This window comes from Psittacula echo (genome assembly GCF_963264785.1).
Source record: "Psittacula echo genome assembly, chromosome: Z".
In the NCBI taxonomy this organism is placed as follows: Eukaryota; Metazoa; Chordata; class Aves; order Psittaciformes; family Psittacidae; genus Psittacula; species Psittacula echo.
This window is the reverse complement of record NC_137742.1, coordinates 18,162,450-18,180,698: the sequence shown is the minus strand read 5'-3', so window position 1 is coordinate 18,180,698 and position 18,249 is coordinate 18,162,450. Positions and strand designations below refer to the sequence as shown.

General features: G+C 37.7%; 1 protein-coding gene across 2 annotated transcripts in view; it reads right to left on the bottom strand.

Moving 5' to 3' along the window:
- Positions 1 to 18,249, bottom strand: part of PARP8 (poly(ADP-ribose) polymerase family member 8) — a gene marked incomplete at both ends in the record, with an annotated part of 108,918 nt that overhangs the window by 39,886 nt on the left and 50,783 nt on the right. For both annotated transcript variants that reach the window (XM_080638213.1, XM_080638214.1), the window contains 5 exons: positions 2,826 to 2,920; positions 7,725 to 7,802; positions 10,199 to 10,269; positions 11,475 to 11,564; positions 16,556 to 16,593. In XM_080638213.1, coding sequence (XP_080494339.1) covers positions 2,826 to 2,920; positions 7,725 to 7,802; positions 10,199 to 10,269; positions 11,475 to 11,564; positions 16,556 to 16,593 — 372 coding nt within the window. The remainder of the gene's footprint in view (positions 1 to 2,825; positions 2,921 to 7,724; positions 7,803 to 10,198; positions 10,270 to 11,474; positions 11,565 to 16,555; positions 16,594 to 18,249) is intronic.

The window sequence follows — 18,249 nt, the reverse complement described above, 5'->3', positions numbered from 1 at the left end:
TATTTTCTGACTCATTCTATTGCCCTCCTTGAACTTGAAGGGGAAGTACTTGAAGTACTTGAAGACTTCTGAACAAGGATAGAAGACATTCATTCATAAACCTAAATAAAAAACCTGCTTTCATTTTCATATAAATTACTTAAGTGGACAACATTGGAAAAGTACAATCACTCTCAATTTTTCACAGATTAGCTTCAAGTCACTATTTTTTTTTTCTTTACAACACTGCATTAATATGCTTGTTCTCACAGTGACTTCCACACTTTTCTATTAAACTAGACTAACTGCATAGTAGCAGTTGTGCATAAATAAGTTGACAAGGTAATTCTGAAATACAAAAATATTGTGACTATAACTATGACTTATCAAAATGGCCTCTCAGCCCCCAGTAGGACCTAGCCTGCCTCAACCTCTTGTGAAGCTTGGTGGAGGAAACTCGTTCTGCTAAACCTTGGCATCCCAATGGTTCTCATGGGTAAGGGCAAACGCAAAGTCTCTCTCTAGATCAGATATGTCCACACATGGCACTCACAGGGCAGGAAAACTGTTGGTCAGGACTGTGTTATCTGGAGGCTTCCCAGCTACCCTGAGAGCTGCTCCAGAGCTCACCCAAAGCTGTAGAGGTGCTCACTGACCTCCTACAGCTCACTAAAAACCTGGCTTTGAAACACACAAATTTTCCACCTATTGAACGGCCTAGCCACTATTCTATACACCAGTGGCCTCAGGGGTTTTTTGTGAATTTTCCTGAAGATCCAAAGAACAGATCTTTATGAAGTCTTAAATAATATTTAGGAAAGCAGACTAATGTTATGACTGAGATGCAAAAGGCTGTGAACAAGAGTAATTTCATACATTAAACAGGAGGACAGTTAAACTAATGAAACACAGAAATATTAGTGGAAGACAGGCTAAGATAAAAGTAATTTATAACTGCAGAATTTCCATAATCACTGAAACCTCTGAGCCCCCACTCTATTATGACCCTAGGAAATGGATTTTAGACACAAGATGCTGACTCTAGTTTTACTTCCTTAAGCTGAAAAGGAGGAAGAAAGCTGAAAGTGAGGAAGAAATTGTGTTTTCTTATAGCAGCTGCAGCTTATGATCTGCTTCCTACAGGAGCTCCATGAACACATCTTGATTTTGAAGCTCCCAGAGGTCCTTTGTCCATCACTGCATAAGCAATGTAAATAGATACTGAAGTTTGGATCAGTTGGTTAGAGGTCTGGCTCTGGTGGCCAGTTTTCAAAGGGCAGTTGTGAAAAGCATGAAGGTATATATTTTGTACGTGCAGTTGACTACTGCAAGAGACTATGACAATATGACAGCAAGAGACTACTAAAAGAGGGTCAACAGTCTAGGAAATGAGCATCTTAGTGGGTGTCACTGTCAGACAAACTTCTCTCCACAGAGAAGTGGAGCTGCAGGAGAGGGCTGAAACAATGCTTAATGATGTGTTTTTCCCTTCCAAGAATTTAGAAGTATTTTCGACTGCCATGGAGTAGGAAGAAGCATGAAAGTTTTTCACATGCCAAAAGCAGCCACAGATGCCAGTGTTTACTACAGTGAGCTGAATGAGATCACACTGCTTCCAATGAAAATAGTTGATAAAATAAATTAGATGCATTAAGTTTTTGAAAGGTTACCTATAGTATTACAGTTTTAGGAGCCTGAGGGAGTGTATCAACAAGGTGTTCTCAATTTCATAGTTATCAGTTTGCCAACTAAACATTTATCTCATTCATCTCCTAAGCCCATACACAACTATTTGGATTTTAATTCCCCAGGTCCTCGAAATGTAATGGAAGTTCCATTTCATTTCAAAAGGCATAGCACACCTTAGTTGTATACATGCTCTCTCAGACAAAAATAACAGAACTTATTGTTTAGAGGTTAATGGGAATTGCTACTTGCAATATATGTATGCCTAAATTTATTATATTCTCTGTATCTAATTACTTGGTTTGTACAACAACTTTGAGATTTTCTCTGTAATACATCTGACAGATCTGCTATATCTTGCCTATGTGCTATTTTAATGAAATCATTAAGATTACAGAGATGGAAAATGAAGTTATAAAAGACCAGAAGTGTAATAAAAATATCATAGAGCCATATGCCATATCATATATGTCTAACAGAATTTTGGCATAATTAACCTGGGCAATCCACCTGCAACTGAGTTCCACCAGTTCCTTGTGTCGGATACTTTAGATTACCACAGTTAGAAAGTTTTCCTAAAACCTAATGAATTCTTGTTTGTTGCTAGCACAGCTAGTTTCTCATTGTCTCTCTCAAGATGAGAACACCTGATCACTCCTCCTATCTACAAACAGCTTCTTTGAAAGAAGGACTGTTATTAGGTCTTCTCTTTTTTCCAGACTAGACAAATCCAATTCTTTCAATCTTTCCCTAGGGAAAACATTTACTAAACCTCTTATAATTCCTCTTGTTCACCTCCAGGACAAAAGACAGGATATGACAGAACAGGAGTTTAACAAGGGTTTACAGTAATACTGAATAGTAATTTCCAACAAAACACAACAGCCCGATCAAATACCAACTGAACTGCAGAACACAATGATGCTTTGTAACAGGCTGCCAGGGCTTGTCCTGAGCACAGCCAGTTATATCAGCACTCAACTACCCCAACACCCCCTCAAGAAAGCATCATTGCTTGCCAGCAATGCTCCTTGCTTTTGCCATACAATATGCAGAAATCACCAGAAGAGACTTGTGTTCTGGCAGTCAGGGAAGGTCCAGAAAGAACTCAGTCTCCTAAACATTAAAGGTTCCACAATATGGAAAGATCGGTAACATACCTGAGAGATACTGCATTAGGTCCATAGATCTCTCTCACTGCTGTCAAATCAGCCTCCAGCTGAGGGTGCTTGTGAAGTTCTCCATCATAGCTAACCTGTCAGGGAGAAAAATATCCTGGGAGTTCTTATTTATTTCATTACTGGCACCTGATGTAGGCTCCTGAAAGTTTCTCCTGCAAAAATATGCTGCATTAAGATTCCTTAATGCAATGCTTAGAAAAGACACTGTGCTGACAAGCTGAAGCATGTACGTGGCCTAACTCTGCTAATTAATGAGATTTGCAAAGCAGGCATCTCTGCATCAAAATTTTTTGAGGGTCCCACTCCTGCATCAAATTTTTTGAGGGTCCCACTCCTGTTTGTGGGAAGAGAAGCTGCAAATGACTCATCCTCTGTCCTATATTGTCCTGGGATCAGTTCTGGGGCACTTTTGCATTTTTAAAACCGGTAAGTAGGAGAAGAACTAGATCTAAGCAGTCATATCACCCCAGTTCAACCACTACAGGCCAAAGGTTTGATCCCTCTTGCTTGCTATCACACTGTCATATGTATTAGACACAGAATGGCTTGGGCTTAACAAGAGAAGCATGAATGTATTCTATATACCGTCACAGCATCTAAGTTACATTTTCAGTCGACAAACTGGCTGTATTCTATCCACCACTGCAACAGTATCAAATGAAAAAAGAAAATTAAAGAACACGTTCTCATTTTTAGTATTTTACCAGAGAAGGTATAAAGAAACATATATTTAGAAATTATTCCCATATTTTTCAAATTCTACATAAAAAACTGAAAACATTATGTTAGTGCTTGCAGTACAGAATCACAGAATCATAGAATAGTTTGGGTCTGAAGGGACCACCAAAGGTTATCTAGTCCAATGCCTTGCCATAAGCAGGAACATCTTCATCTAGATCAGGTTGCTCAGAACCACATACAGCTTAGTCTTAAGTATCTCCAGTGATGATGCATCCACCACCTCTCTGGGCAACTTGTGCCAGGATTTTACCACCCTCATTGTAAAGAATTTCTTCCTTACATACAGTCTGAATCCTCCCTCTTTTAGTTAAATAAGCAAAACTTGTGAGCTGGTTTGGCTGGACTGTAGGATGTCAAAGTAATTAATATCCTCCTATCTTTCACAAGGACCAAAATACCTCTTTAGACTTATAACAATCTGTTCAAAGTCTATTACTACTTCCCTGTTAAGCAATATGCTCTCGATTGTGTGAGCTTAATTCTATTTCTTTACAACAATTAGAATGACAGTAATTCCACAAAAGTTGATGAACTCCCTGGATTTGGACAGATTCAGAAATGAGAGTAGGATTTGGCTCGTAGCTTCAAAAAAATGCAGAAAGCAAAGCACAAGAGTGTAACTGATGTCTTTAGACATGTATATCCTCATACAGGAATTCCTGCAGAGAATGTTTGCTATTGCAGCAACCGTATCTAACTGCAGTACTGTTTCTTCCATTTGTACATCCAAATCTGTAGACCAGTGCAGTAACACTTGCAGCTCTGATATCTAGAGATGTACTTTTTAATCTAATTAAATAGATTTCAATAGAATTAAAATAGTAATCAGCTGATCACTTTCTACATGCAAAAATTAGCAAAGAATTATTTGATTAGACTTAGAACTCTTCAAATATAAGGCACAGAATTCATCAGCATACCAGTGGCATATGTTTATCAGTGGTATCAATGATATTCATGACCAGCAGGATATAAGCCAAGTCTCCCTCCTTTGTTTGGGCAGGCATGTCAGAACAATTTTTCAAGTAGAAGAGTATAAAAAGAAAACCATTATTATATTCTTTTTCCCACTTTATGTAGGAGCTAACTAATCCTTTTTACATGCAAAGATGAATTCTTTAAAGATGCATAAGTAATGGCTGTCCTACTTGCAAAGAAAGCACAGCAATCGTTTCACAAATTGTAGCTGTGGTGCACTCACTACCTTTGTGGGACCTACACCACATATTTTTAATCAGTCTATGTATCAATAATAGTAAAATCCAAAAGGAACACTATGCAGAACACTGAACTGCTCAATAGAATGCTTTCTCCAATCTATTTTCTGATGGTAAGAGGTTATGAACTCAAAAAGGCAACAATAATTGTAAGACCACAGTATGATATTTTCCACCCCTGAATTAGTGCTACAGACATGCTTATGTATGCAAAGGAGACTGCCAAATTTCGTGTATCTGCATTTGCAAGTATTCCTGTAACTGAAGCACAACAGAGCAGGAGAGAGAGCACCAAAGGAAGCTCTATAACTGTTTCAATCTCTTATTCTCATTTGCAAATGTAGAAAACTTAGATTCAAATTGAGAATTAACAGTCTCAGAGAAAGTGCATATACAAGCTAAAAAATCTTGTAACTTTGTTGTATCTGAAAGGTCTGCGATTAGAAACTCTCCATTTTTAATCTGAGACCGATGTACATTATTTTGTCCCACCTAATGACAAAAGGTTATGTTTTTAAAGGAGATTAAGTGATTTACAAACCTTAATCCCACTGTAAATCAATCAGTCTTAGGCTATTGAACCACTTAGCTACTTTAAAGTATTTATCCATCAAATCCTTAGGGAGGATTACAAGCAGGTGCTTAGGAAACAGACACAAACATTTAACTTAGGACCAAAAGATTGTATCTTGCTTTCATTGCCCATCAAATGCCATTTCTCATCTTCCATGGTCCTTGTTTCATCATCAGATGCTTTCTTGTCTTTCCAGCTGTAAACACTTAGAAATTGTAAGAGTTATCCCTGACCTCCGCATTTCCCAACTGTATTGCACACAGTTACACTGGCATCTTTTTCCTCTAGTTGCTAAAGCCAGAATTTTTGTCCCCTTTCTCTATGGGCACAGCAGACACTTGTCTCAAATGAAGCAGTTTGCCTTGCTTGTTCCCCACATATACAGTCACCTATTTTGTCATTGGAACATATTTGGTACTCACTTAATAACACTTACAATTACTTTATCTGAAAAAGGACCGCTTTCTTTATCTCTCAAAGGACTATGCTCATTACCATATTTCCTTATTTATTTTCTGAGTCCTCAACATTTTCTTTAATTCTACAGGTCTTCCTTAGAATTTTGTCGTTTTGACCATGAAATTTTAAATTCAAAATTTCCCTTTTCCCCTCTTGTTAGATATACCTTCTATAATGTCTTCTTGTTTGTTCTCCTTGTTTTGCTTTTTGAATATCCTATACTCAAGACATTCATAGTCATCTGATATTTTATTTTTACTGCTGACCTAACTGGGGAGTTTTTGCCATTTGTAATTCCTTCAGTTAAATGTATTACCTTTAGAAAATGACAATGCAATATAATGTAGCTCATACTTCAAATATAAGGCAACTAAATTCTAATCAGTACTGTCTATTACACAGCTCTCCTACACCTTGCAAAATTATGTACTTCTCTCTGTGTTTGTATCTCAGAGTTAATATTTATTCATTCATTTGGGCTCTGGAAGGCATCCTTTACCAAATGCATTAGCGCTGGTTTAAGAAATAAGCACTGTTTGCTGCCTTTTCCTTCACCTTCAGGTTACCGCCCTTTCTGCCATAGTTGAAAAATGGAGCCGGTACACACTACTCATCACTACAGGGGAAAATCAGAAGATTTTTTTTTCTCTCAGGTAAGATTAAAGTAAGACATTGCTGTTTGCACTGAAGCATGTGCACATGGTCCTCCTCTGTGCTCTGTGGGGCTGCAGGAGTCAGCAGCTAAAAGGAAGCAATTCCTGCACTCATTTCTAAAACGACCATGAGTCAATACCCCATGTCAGTTATTTCTGACACTGAAAATACAGTCTTTCAGTTCCAGTTTCACTTTTAACAGCCTTTTAGGGGTGTGTAAGCTTGGGGTTTTTTGTTAGAATAAAGCAACTCAACATATATTTCGTGTTGAAACCCCACCACACTGTTGGCTCTGCAAAAGACGAGGCTCGCTGATGTCCTGCTCATCAGCATCCCACGCTTTCTGCACTGACCCAACTGGCTGGCACGGCTGGCATGCTCCTGCTGCCTTGGCTCTGCACCCAGGGCACGGATGGCTTCAGCCACAAGGCTGAGGCAGTAACAACTTCCACAAACAACAATAATAATTCATTAAAATGTTCATTGAAATATACAGTTCTAATAGCACAAGCGAGGAATGAATCCTTTAGGGCAAGAGTTAGACTAAAAATATTAGAAAAATCTGAATAAAGAGACTAGCAGCATGAAGCGCTCTACTGACACTGTAAAAGGAAAAGAGATTAAGAGATCTTATTTCCCAATACATAAGAGAATGTAATAATAACTGATTCTGCTGAGGGAACAAGAAGGGAAGACACTGAGCAGTATATTCATCTGAAAATAAGTAGCATTTTTCAAGGTAAATTTAACTGTTCATCTCAGAAAAAGAATGGACTATTGCCTATATCAAAATTGTTTTTTAATAACCATTTTCATCATTAAATTGCAGTGGTTTTGACTTTACAAAATGACATTCCTCCAGAAGGAAAAAGACTTGGATCCAGCCTGACTTCCCATTTGTATCAGTAACAGGATAAGCTTTAAAAAGTGAGTATCTATTTCCTGGAAGTAAGTAACTGGCCTCTATTTTCAAATGTTCTGAAGATTACCCGTGTTTTCTATTCTAAGAGCTCTGCAAATGTAAACAAACTAATTTTAAATTTGATATAATTATACAGTATAACATATTCAATATTTCTGCTATGAAATACTGTGTATATATACCCATGGTGTTCTATTTGATGTTGAATAAACATAAGAAATTCATTATTATAATAAATTTACAATGGAATGAATAACAGAAGCTTTCAAAGACTGATCTATTGAAACTTGCGCAAAAATTTCCCCCATTACCTGTCCACCATAATAAAACTCCTCAGAATCATTATCTCCTTCAGAGTCTTCTTCAACTGTGCTGTTGTGCCGTGACTCCTTAATGGAAAACGATAGTTAACAATGATACAAGCGATATGCTTATCTTGCATTTATAGTTCTAATTATAACTAAAGGAATTATGTTTTTACCAATAAGCTCATAGTACCATTTCTTAAGAGATCTTTTAGTACCATTTTTCCAGATAAGTATTAAAGGCCTGTTTTAAGAACAGTGAAGTATCAGGCAAAATAAGCACCTACGAACTGGGTACCTGAATATACCCTGAAAATAAGCTGGACATATATTAATTTGTCTGGCTACAGACACAGCATGGTATTTTATGAAACTGGGAAATTCAGTAGACTATGCAGGCATACTTCACTCTGTTCTTTTGCTAAACAAAGCATAATCTACCCACCAAGACAGGTTCTGGACTTAATTTGGTGTTTCAGTGACCTAATAAAATTTTAATTTACTTTATTCTGGTAAATCAATTGGAACAGTTTAAGCTAATCAAATCCAAGCATGGGATCTCTTAAATTCCTTTCTCTGAAAAACTGACAGATTGCTGCTTAATTATTATTTTTAACAGAAGTTCCAGCCTGCTGCCAGAGAAGTTCATACTTAATTTTCTGACTACTTCTGATCTGAGACCTTGAAAATGAAGGATAAGTAATATGCTTACTCACGTAAAACCTACTCTAAGTAGGCTGCTCTGTAATTGCACTCAAGTAAATAGTACTGATCCTTGTACAGACTGCATCTCAGCATGAGCTGAAGTGTTATATTCTGCTTCCCACCAATGGAACCTTTACTTATAATCATATAATTGCTTGAAGATATTAGTTCTTGTTTCACACAATCCATGTATGATTTCTAGGCCTTATGCTGATAAGGATACCCTAAAGAACACCTGTTCAAGACATAATTCTTCAATTCAACCTGACCATGGTATACTCCCTGTTTATTTTGTGCTTATGTTCTGCACAGAACTGCTATAATGAAATGGAAATCAGATGCATAAATCAAAGAATTAAAGTTACCCCTAAATCCCATATAGTCATAAATGTCAAATATACCCTATCATCAATTTCTATGGTCAGAGCTTCTAATCCTATTTCCCTACCTTTGCTTCTAAGTTCCAGCTCTATTCACTGTACACATTTATAGAACAAAAACTGTATCTCAGCCAATTTCACAGCAATTTTCTGTGACAAGGCATAAAAAAATCTGCTTCTACTTCTTTGAAAAGAAATGAAGTGACTTTAGTCTTCTTTGTTTATAATAAGCTTAGCTCAAGGGGAAGTGTGTGTTAAAACAGAACTCAACAGAACAAAAATTCAACACAAACCCAAGAGAAATGAAACTCTCACATTAGAACAGTGACAAACCAATCCTACCCTAACCAAACCTCTAGCCAATAGAAATAGTCAGTGTTAAAGTTTTTTTTTTCCCCAGTAATGTCACATGTAAGTGTCTCTTTCAACGTTCAACTAAAACAAAATAAAAGCTCAAACTCTGTCACATCGAAGCTAAATATATCTCAGGCTTTTAACCAAATAGGTAAATTCTTCCTATATTTGAACTCTTCTAGTTTACCAAGCTCTGTATACAATGACAAGGCAGTAGAAGCAAAGTACTTCCAGTGCAGCATTTTACAACAAATCAGATCACATCTACTAAAAAACCCAACCATACACTTCAGCGTATCTGGCCATGCTTTATCTTTCCTTTCCAGGATCAATCATAGATGCTTAAAAAACAGTCATCAAGAAACGTAGCAACCAACCTTACCATGGGAAGTCTTTATTCTTGATACAGTGGTCAATTCCTGTTTGGGGTAGGAGCCTATGTGGTACTACTTTCTTTGAGCCTGTAACACTCTCAAGCCCTGCGGAGTTCACTGTAGTGCCACTCTGTGCTTGAGCTAATGTCTCTGTGAGACTGGTGAGTGACTCATACCAGAGGTACAACAAAAATACAACCATGACTGGAAGGCCTAAATACCCCAGACACTACTTATGGTGAATAGAGTCATGCAGAGGTCTAGAGCTTTGAGCAGGGCTTCTGTAGGTCAGACAAAGAAGCAGTGAGCTAATAAATGGGATATGATGCTATGTGAAAGAGTAGATTAAAAGGTAATGGAATCATGATCTAATTCTCCAGAAGAGATGTATTTTTAAGGCAGATGGGGTCTATACCAATGTTGAACAAAAAATGAAATAAATGTGAAAACCGTATTTCCTAGGATGGGAGCATCCCTATCCCAACTAAGTGATTCACTGGTTAATCTAGGTATGAAACTCAGGGAACTATTCCATCTTATAACAAGTGAAATGTGTAGAGCTTGCACAGGCATACATTTGGTATGATATAGTAAACATTCACACTTTATTACTTTCTGTGGTTTCTTAAAAAAGCTTCTGTTAAAATGTGATACAAGAAATACATACCTCTCCATTCTCCCTCTGTAATTTTGATTTTATGGATAAGCAATAGTTGACATCACTCGTTTTTCTTAATTCTTTTAAAAAAAGGGAAAATAGGAAAATTTGTGAAAAATGTGAAATAGAAGCCCCTGTATCTCAGAATACTCATATTTTTAACTGTGAAATGAAACTCAGCTGGTCCACCTAGGAGATTTATTTTTCCCAGTCTGTGATTTACAATTTAGTGTCATTTATTAATTTTGTATATTTTATTAAAGAATGAAAAATCACACTCCCTCAGCAAAATTAAATCATATTGTCTTCTACACGAGACATAGTTTTTTATTCTATTTTAAATTACAGGCTTTATTTCTTCTTAAGTTACAGAAATATTTGAGAGTAAAATTTATCTTCTGACTATAATGGCCAGTTTTTGTTTGGGTGCCACTGCACCAACTTTAATAAAATTATTCTTGATTTACATCAGTAAAAATGAGATTAGAGACTGAAGATCATACTGTTTTTCCAGTGGAATTCAAAGTAATTTTGTGTTACGCCCTAAAAGCCCTAAAGCATTGTAATAATAATAAAAAGACTGCAAAGTCAAGTGTTCCTATCTGAAGAACTGCCAGAATTAAGACTGCTCTATGCAGCTTCTCCTCAGCCTGAAATCATCAGGGAATTTGTCTGCTAGAATCTGAAAAGTCTCTATGGGGTATGCACAAATCTTGATTATATATTGCATAAATATGCCTGTATGTCTGAGAAGCATACCCTTTCATGTATCAAACACTTTTTAAAAGTATGGAGACAATTTCAAATGTGAGGTTCCCAAAATCTCTGGAAAAAATATGTTTGGTTTTTATAGTCTAATTTAGTGAAACAGCTGGACCATTTTGTTTGAAATTTCCTGAAATAATTCATGAGAGACAATGATAGTTATAGACTGTTTCATCCCCAGTCATGAAGATTTAGTGAAGTTTTAAGCAAGCAAGCATGAAAACTTATAATTGGGAAGTATTAAGCACCTCTAACTATATCCAAGGAGAATTGCTTTAGCACAGAATGCAAGACATTAAAAGAATAAAATACATCCTGCCTACACAATCGTGGTGATCCCCAAAAGAAATATTTTAATTTCTTCTATTATGAAATACACGACAATTTACTACAGCAGAATGTGAGAAAATCACAAACTGTGTAACTGCACACATTAACATATCTCCCTTTAAGGGCAGGCAACATCCTATCTTTCCTTACAAAGTATGAACTTGATAAAACACTTGGGACATAAGATTACCTGTAGCGATTTGGTGGAAAATTACTGGAATTGGCTCTGTTGTAACTAACACATCTTCGTCATTATCGGAACTGGAAACGTAAGTGTTATCTGCAAAAGAAAAACACCCGTGCATGGTGAAGCCCGGTTGTGTTCTGCCAACCTGTTCCCACACTGCCTGTCCCACCCTTGTACCATAAGGAACCACTTCCCAGATGGCTGGGGAAGCCAAGCACTATCACCTTCCTCATTTTCCTATTGAGGCTGCTAATGAAAAAAAAAAATACCAAAAGGATAAAGGATGAAAGATTCAGACTCAAATTTTATACAATCAAACCCCTGGAATTTGATGTTTTACGCTTTTTGCTATGTCTGACACTAGAACACAAGCTAGATCTGCTGTGCAGAGTGAAGGCTGCATTCAGAGCTGGGTTAACAGCCCATTATGCAAAATACCTGTGCCTCATTTTGCCTAGTCACATAAAGGTTGTTTGAAGTATTTTCTAATCAGTGGATAACCTTTCTTGTGCCTGATTAATATAAAAAAAAATAATTCCTCCCACTTCACAAAAATACTAAGTATGGCTATGAATATGGAAAGTCTATCCCAAATTGTCTTAAAAATGTACAGATTAGGCTGAGGGGTCTGTGTGGTGAGGTTTCCTTTGGTTTTCTTTTCCTTTGCTTTCCAACCAAATGTTTAGAAACAACAAACAAGGAGCAGCAAGCTTTTTATCTGCAGAAGCTAATTTTGAGTGAATTCTGAACTGCCTATGAAAGTAATAATATTTTGTTTTCTACTGATCCGGGCTGAATCAAAACTTATGCTCTAGAGCAGAAAGACTAACAATTAAGATAATCATAGATAAAGAGGCAAATAAAAGAAGTAAAACAAGGGCTTGATCTATCATAATTCCAAACACTCCTGTCCCATATCAGCAAAGTGCGTGAACTCACACGTAATTTTAAGCATATGGATGCAATCTCAAAGCCTTAGACCACAGTGATTCACTTAGATTCCAGTGAAATGTTGAAACATCAATTGAGCAATAAATTCAGACACATCACCCTTTGTATTACAGAGGTTCTCAGCATCCTGCATGAAGACAAAGCCCTGGTGCTGCCACACTGCCTTTGCAGACCACCAGCAGCACTGCCACACAGACAGGAGCCTGGGGCTTTCCCTGCCAGAGTCACACACATCCACCGAGTCTGACACCATCCCAACACCTTCGCCTACTTCCACCCCTGCGCTGTGCCACGAGGTAATGTGTGTGATGTGCTTTTGGCTCAACATATATACATAGCATACAGGCAATTGCTGCAGGAGGCTGACACCACTTTCCCCAGAGCACTGTGCTCCAGTGGGCACAGCAGCCTGCTCCATCAGCTCAGTCTGTGTTTGCTCAGCTATGCGCTTGGCACAGGGAGGTGTCTGAAAGCCACAGCATCATGCAAATGAAATGGAGACCCTTCAGCCCTCTGCCAGCAATCACTCGTTCTCCCACTTCTGCCTGTCAGCAGGACAGGCTGTGAATTATGCCTCCAGGATAGCTGCATCTCACCCTCCTCTCAAACTCCTGCCTTGCCTCTGCTGGTATGCTCCACCTCGCTGTCAGTGTCAGCCCCACTGTGCTGGATGGCTCTGGGTATAAGTAACACAAGCCCCTTCCTTTCTTAGGTTTGGGAATGTAACTTACTGCTATAGTGTCTACTGATCTAGAATAACAGAAAGTACCATTTGACTCTAAACATGCCTAATGCCATATGTATGGATTGGCAAAAGAAAATCCATATCCTAGAACTTACTGCTACATGAAAAAGTAGAAAAAACAACAATACATGCTGTACAGAATAGACAATGACCAAGATATTCATATATGGGAAAAAAGGGCTGCCCAATTACAGGTTTTATAGATTTTAATAATATTTTTATGTCCATTGTCATTCTTTCTTGGCAGCTGGATAATGTTTCTCACTGCCAAGTTTTTGCTTTCCTTTTCTATTTGGCAGCGGTTAGGGATTTTTTTTCTTTTCCTTCCATCAGTTTAATGAAACTTGAAATTAAGATACTGGGTTTTGTTTCCTTTCTTCAACATCCAGTTTCTAACACACTACACCCAAGAACACCTCTTTGTTTAAGCACAGGACCTAGTGTCTGGACCTAGTGGAGGGATGAAGCAAACCAACTGCCAAACTGGTTCTCTCCATCTCTGCTGCAGTCTCATGAAGCCTAAGAAAAGGATTAATATGTGTGCAACCCACAGATCACTGGGATAAGAGTATGGGAGTTCTACAGGTTTATGGCAGCCACACGTATCACTTTGAACGTATGTTCATTAGCAAAATGCTTGCTGCTGTAATGGTTCTCGCAGGAGCCATGATCCACTCATATTAACGGGACTTTAGTCTACTCATTGACATTATATTCTGTAACTATTCCTTAGGTGCATTATTTTCCCCAGTGGTGTCAATGTTATGAGAAGATGGTTACAGAGGTATTTTGCTGGAACTGTTATTACCTGCCTCTAAAATTTTCAGTGATATTTTCACAATTTCAGCAATGTAGATATAACTTTGGGACATTACTATCTCAACACTATTCCTATTAAATTCTTCAAGGTGCCTCTGTGAGCATATTTTTACCTTTCGCTCATAATTATGAAACTTCCAAACACCTTCCATTACTGAAAGTTGTCATGTCATATTATGGTTCCCCTAGGTATGATTTAATGTTCAGCTGTTTATAATCTTTTGATGCTTTATGAGCAGTTCAGTAATAACTACACACCGTTATCAGTGCCAACGCGGTGATACTGCATACATACCAGCAATGCAGCCAGATAGGCTATATGCATTACCCAAAACTCTTCTTACAGTATCTAAAATTTACTTCTGGTGGTATCACTTTTGGCTGAATGAACATCATTTGCATAGTAACTTAATGTCTTTTATTTTCATATATTTATTGCATGCATTAGCAATTTATTTGCTGATAAATCCCAACAGCTTTCTCCTGGATTTCCAAATTTGATCCACTGTGTATGACACACTTACTTTCCAGAGGATAGAATTTTGGTATAGCTATGCACTAATGGACTTAAAACATGATCTGTAAAGATTTATTCTGTGAGAAATATAATTTGATGAGCATGTGCTGCTCTGAACTCTGTCAACTAGCTTCCACCTATCAACTCTATCAACTACCTTCCAGCCAAGGAGGACATTAGCACAGAGCTTCCCAGGCTTGACAGCCTTCCAGCCTGACATGTTCCTGAAACATCCCGTAACATACATACCAGAGAAGAGAGCCAGTCAGCAGTAATGTTCAGTTAGAGATTTAAGACAAAGTGCGGAGACAAAGAATCTGTCTCACAAAGTCAAAACAACTATTTTATGACCAAAGCCGTAAAATGGCAAAGAGTCATTATCATTCCTAACAAACCGAACACCACTTCATCACAAAGCAAACACACATCCTGCAAAAGCTTGAGATATGAATGGAATCAGGTCTTCCAAAGCCCTGAAGAGTTTGATTTTAACCAATATACAGATGCAGCTGGTTTAGCCTTCCCTCCAACCTCCCACCCCCACAAGTTAGCTACAGTGTAAAATTCTATCTGGCTTTCAAATATAGGGGTGATAGCAGAGAATATTCATTAGGGTTTAGAGGCACTCATGCTGCAATCAACATTTGTAAGAGAAGTTTCTGATCTGTCAAACAGAACAGTTTGGCAGGAGATGAGATCTCATGTGCTGTGGGACTAATGGCTTGTTCAGTGCTCCAGCTTGCTATTTAGTTAGTGTTGAACAGAGATTAAGTTTTGTGATATATAATAAAACAAGCTGTTAATAAGTATGATGAAGACTTTCTTTCAACTATTTGTCCCTCTGTTCATTGTCAGGTCAATGGAGTTATCAGTAAATAAACTTATTACAGGTATGACTGCATATTTTATGAATCTCAGTTTCATCCCTTACTACATATTAAATACATTGGTAGCAGCAGCAGTTTTCCTTCCAGTTTTTACTGGTAAATAAAATATCTCTCATAAAGAATGTTAGCATTCTTTCATATAAATCGTTGTACTTAGCATCACTGCTGATGCTTATTTCTCTATCTGCTTCAAGCACTCTGGTGTTTCAAACATAGTCTACTGCTTATCAGTGAAGACAACTGAAGTCTCCTTTCTTTAGAGATTCTAAAAGAGACAAAAAATATTTCATGTAGAGATATTACAGAGATACTATAGATAATGATAAAAAAAAAGGCCAGAGGGCTTCCTATCATTCATACTACTTACACTATTAAATAACCCAGGTGCAAAATACACAATGTGGTGCAATCCAACAGTACTACTACATACCTTTACTTACACAGCGCCTGTCTGCCCTCATCCCCACTTCCCTCTCCTGCTTCTGCTAACTTCTGTGCCAACTGAGATACATATACTGTCTTATTTGTGAAGATAAATAAGCTAGCTGAAAAACTAGCTTTTGCTCTTGCCTGGCTGTCTTTCATATAAGTAATTCCCCTTGTCTAGATTGGCCACTCAAATGACTTTAAGCTCAGCTCAGAGTATGAAAAGGAGGTAGAACTGAGCAGCTGAGAACAGCTTTCAAGCTTATTCTACCAAAAACACACCCATACACAAACCCTTGGCTCCAACTGACCCTGCAAAGCATCGATAAACAGCCTGCAGGCTTAATCTGAAAAACGTGAGTAGTCTCATTAAGGTCTAACTCAGAAGTGCTTTGCTGGCCTTGCTCCAGACTGCTCAGCCTCTTGAAACATCAAGCCTTATCTAGCATGCCAAAGAGGAGTTGGGTGCTTTCTCACTCCTACCACTGTTGGTTCCAGACAGGGAAAGCATCACAAGCTTCCACCTTTGTAAACTTGTAACCACGTTTTCTCACCCCAACCCAGGTGATAAATGATGCCTGAAAAGGAGACATGACTGAAAATAACCCAACTAATGAAAAATGATTAGCACAAGGATGCACCTGGAAGACATCAACACCCTTTCTGGTATTCTTAGCTGAATATAGCAAATTGAGGTAACATGTATACATGTGTCATGGACAAGAATGTTGCACTGTACCTGGGTAATCCTCAGAGACATGCACTGAATAGGATACACTGTGAAAAGAAAAAAACAACAAACAATGCAATTAATAACAACAGCATTAACAGCTGGCATCACATTTTTTTCCTGATCCTGTATTATTTTATGTTTATTTATAGGTTCCTGACAGTTTTCAGGACAGAAGGTACAGCTATTTTGATGGCTTTTGAAGTGCTCAGCAAAAAAATAGGCTCTACGTCATGCCTATTTTGAAAGCTCACTTTACTAAATTGGCACATTCTGATTTCAACCTTCTTAAAAAAATATCAAGACTGCACTATATTCACTTTAGAGTAAGATTTCAAAACATCTGTACTTACAGTTAAAAAAACCCCAACATTACTCTTTTAACACCAGAGCTAGAAAAGCCCAGTTTTTCCTGCATCTGGTTTCTGGTAGGAAGCCTTTCTTGCTGGCTAGAGCACTTATACATTAGTCTCACTTCAGTCTTAGAAAAGGCTCTGGATGGTTTGGCCTCCTTCCTGTCAACAAACCCATATATTTATTGTGGCAATTTTATTTGATATTTGAACCTCTTTGTCAAGGTGAGTTCAAACCAAATTTGAAAGAGCCATGGTCACACTAGAGGGTAGCTTCAGTACACTGATTACCTGAACCTGTTTCATCAGAAAACAGTCATACAAACACACCATCTTGATCCTCCAGCTCAGCCCACATGTGCTTTACCTACCATTCAGTGAGACCTTCACTGCTTAGAGTAGGAAGAGGCGCAATAGTCAGCTCTGTTATCTAACTACCCACCAACTCCTTTTGATGTTTTTTTAACATTACTATGCATCTTCATTTAGCACTGAAAACTGTGCAACACTTTGAAAGCTTTCCGTTGTATAATTCATGTTCTTTCCACTTCTAAATCCTATAAATTGTAAGTATCAACTTACACATTTAAATAATATATGGCATGTGTTCACGTCTGTAGTGAATTAAGCAGGCAGACAAAGGCGGGATGGCACAGCCCTCAATACATTTTGGTATGTACTGTACATCTCTGAAAATTGATTCAGTGGATATTTCTAAATTGCATGAATACAGCTTCCACGTAGACTACAACAAAAAAAAACAGGTATGATTTTTTTCTTTTTCTTTCTCAAGGTCTTCCACTAAATGAGTTCCACTTTCATAATCCAGTGACAGTAGGAGATGATCAATATGAAAAAGTAGGTCCTCGCACTTTCTTCCATAACTCAATTACTGCACAGCTCTGTCACCTGCTTTTGCACACCATCTATTCATTTTATGTATTGTTTGACTAAGAAGCAAAGATGTCTGTTTCTTCAACAGCTGCAAACGTTCTCATAGATAGAAGCAGACAGTGTGTCTATTACAATTGACAACAGATTTAACCACAACTCTTGACAGCCTCACTCAAGCCAGAGTTAAATCCCACCACTGTGTATATTCAACATTTAGTGATTTTTCTCTTTTAATTATTTTTCAGATATGTGGAATAGGCAGCATCTGTATCCCCACATCTTGGAGCATTTTCTCTAAAGATTTGGGTATTTAAATTTAATTAATCTGTCATGGCATAAAATATCACATTTTAAATAGGCAAATATTCCAATATAAGGAAAAGTTATTATCTCAGTGCAGTCATATGTGGAGAATTTTGCCCTGTGGTGCAAAAAAGCCCCCAACCCTACCAATAA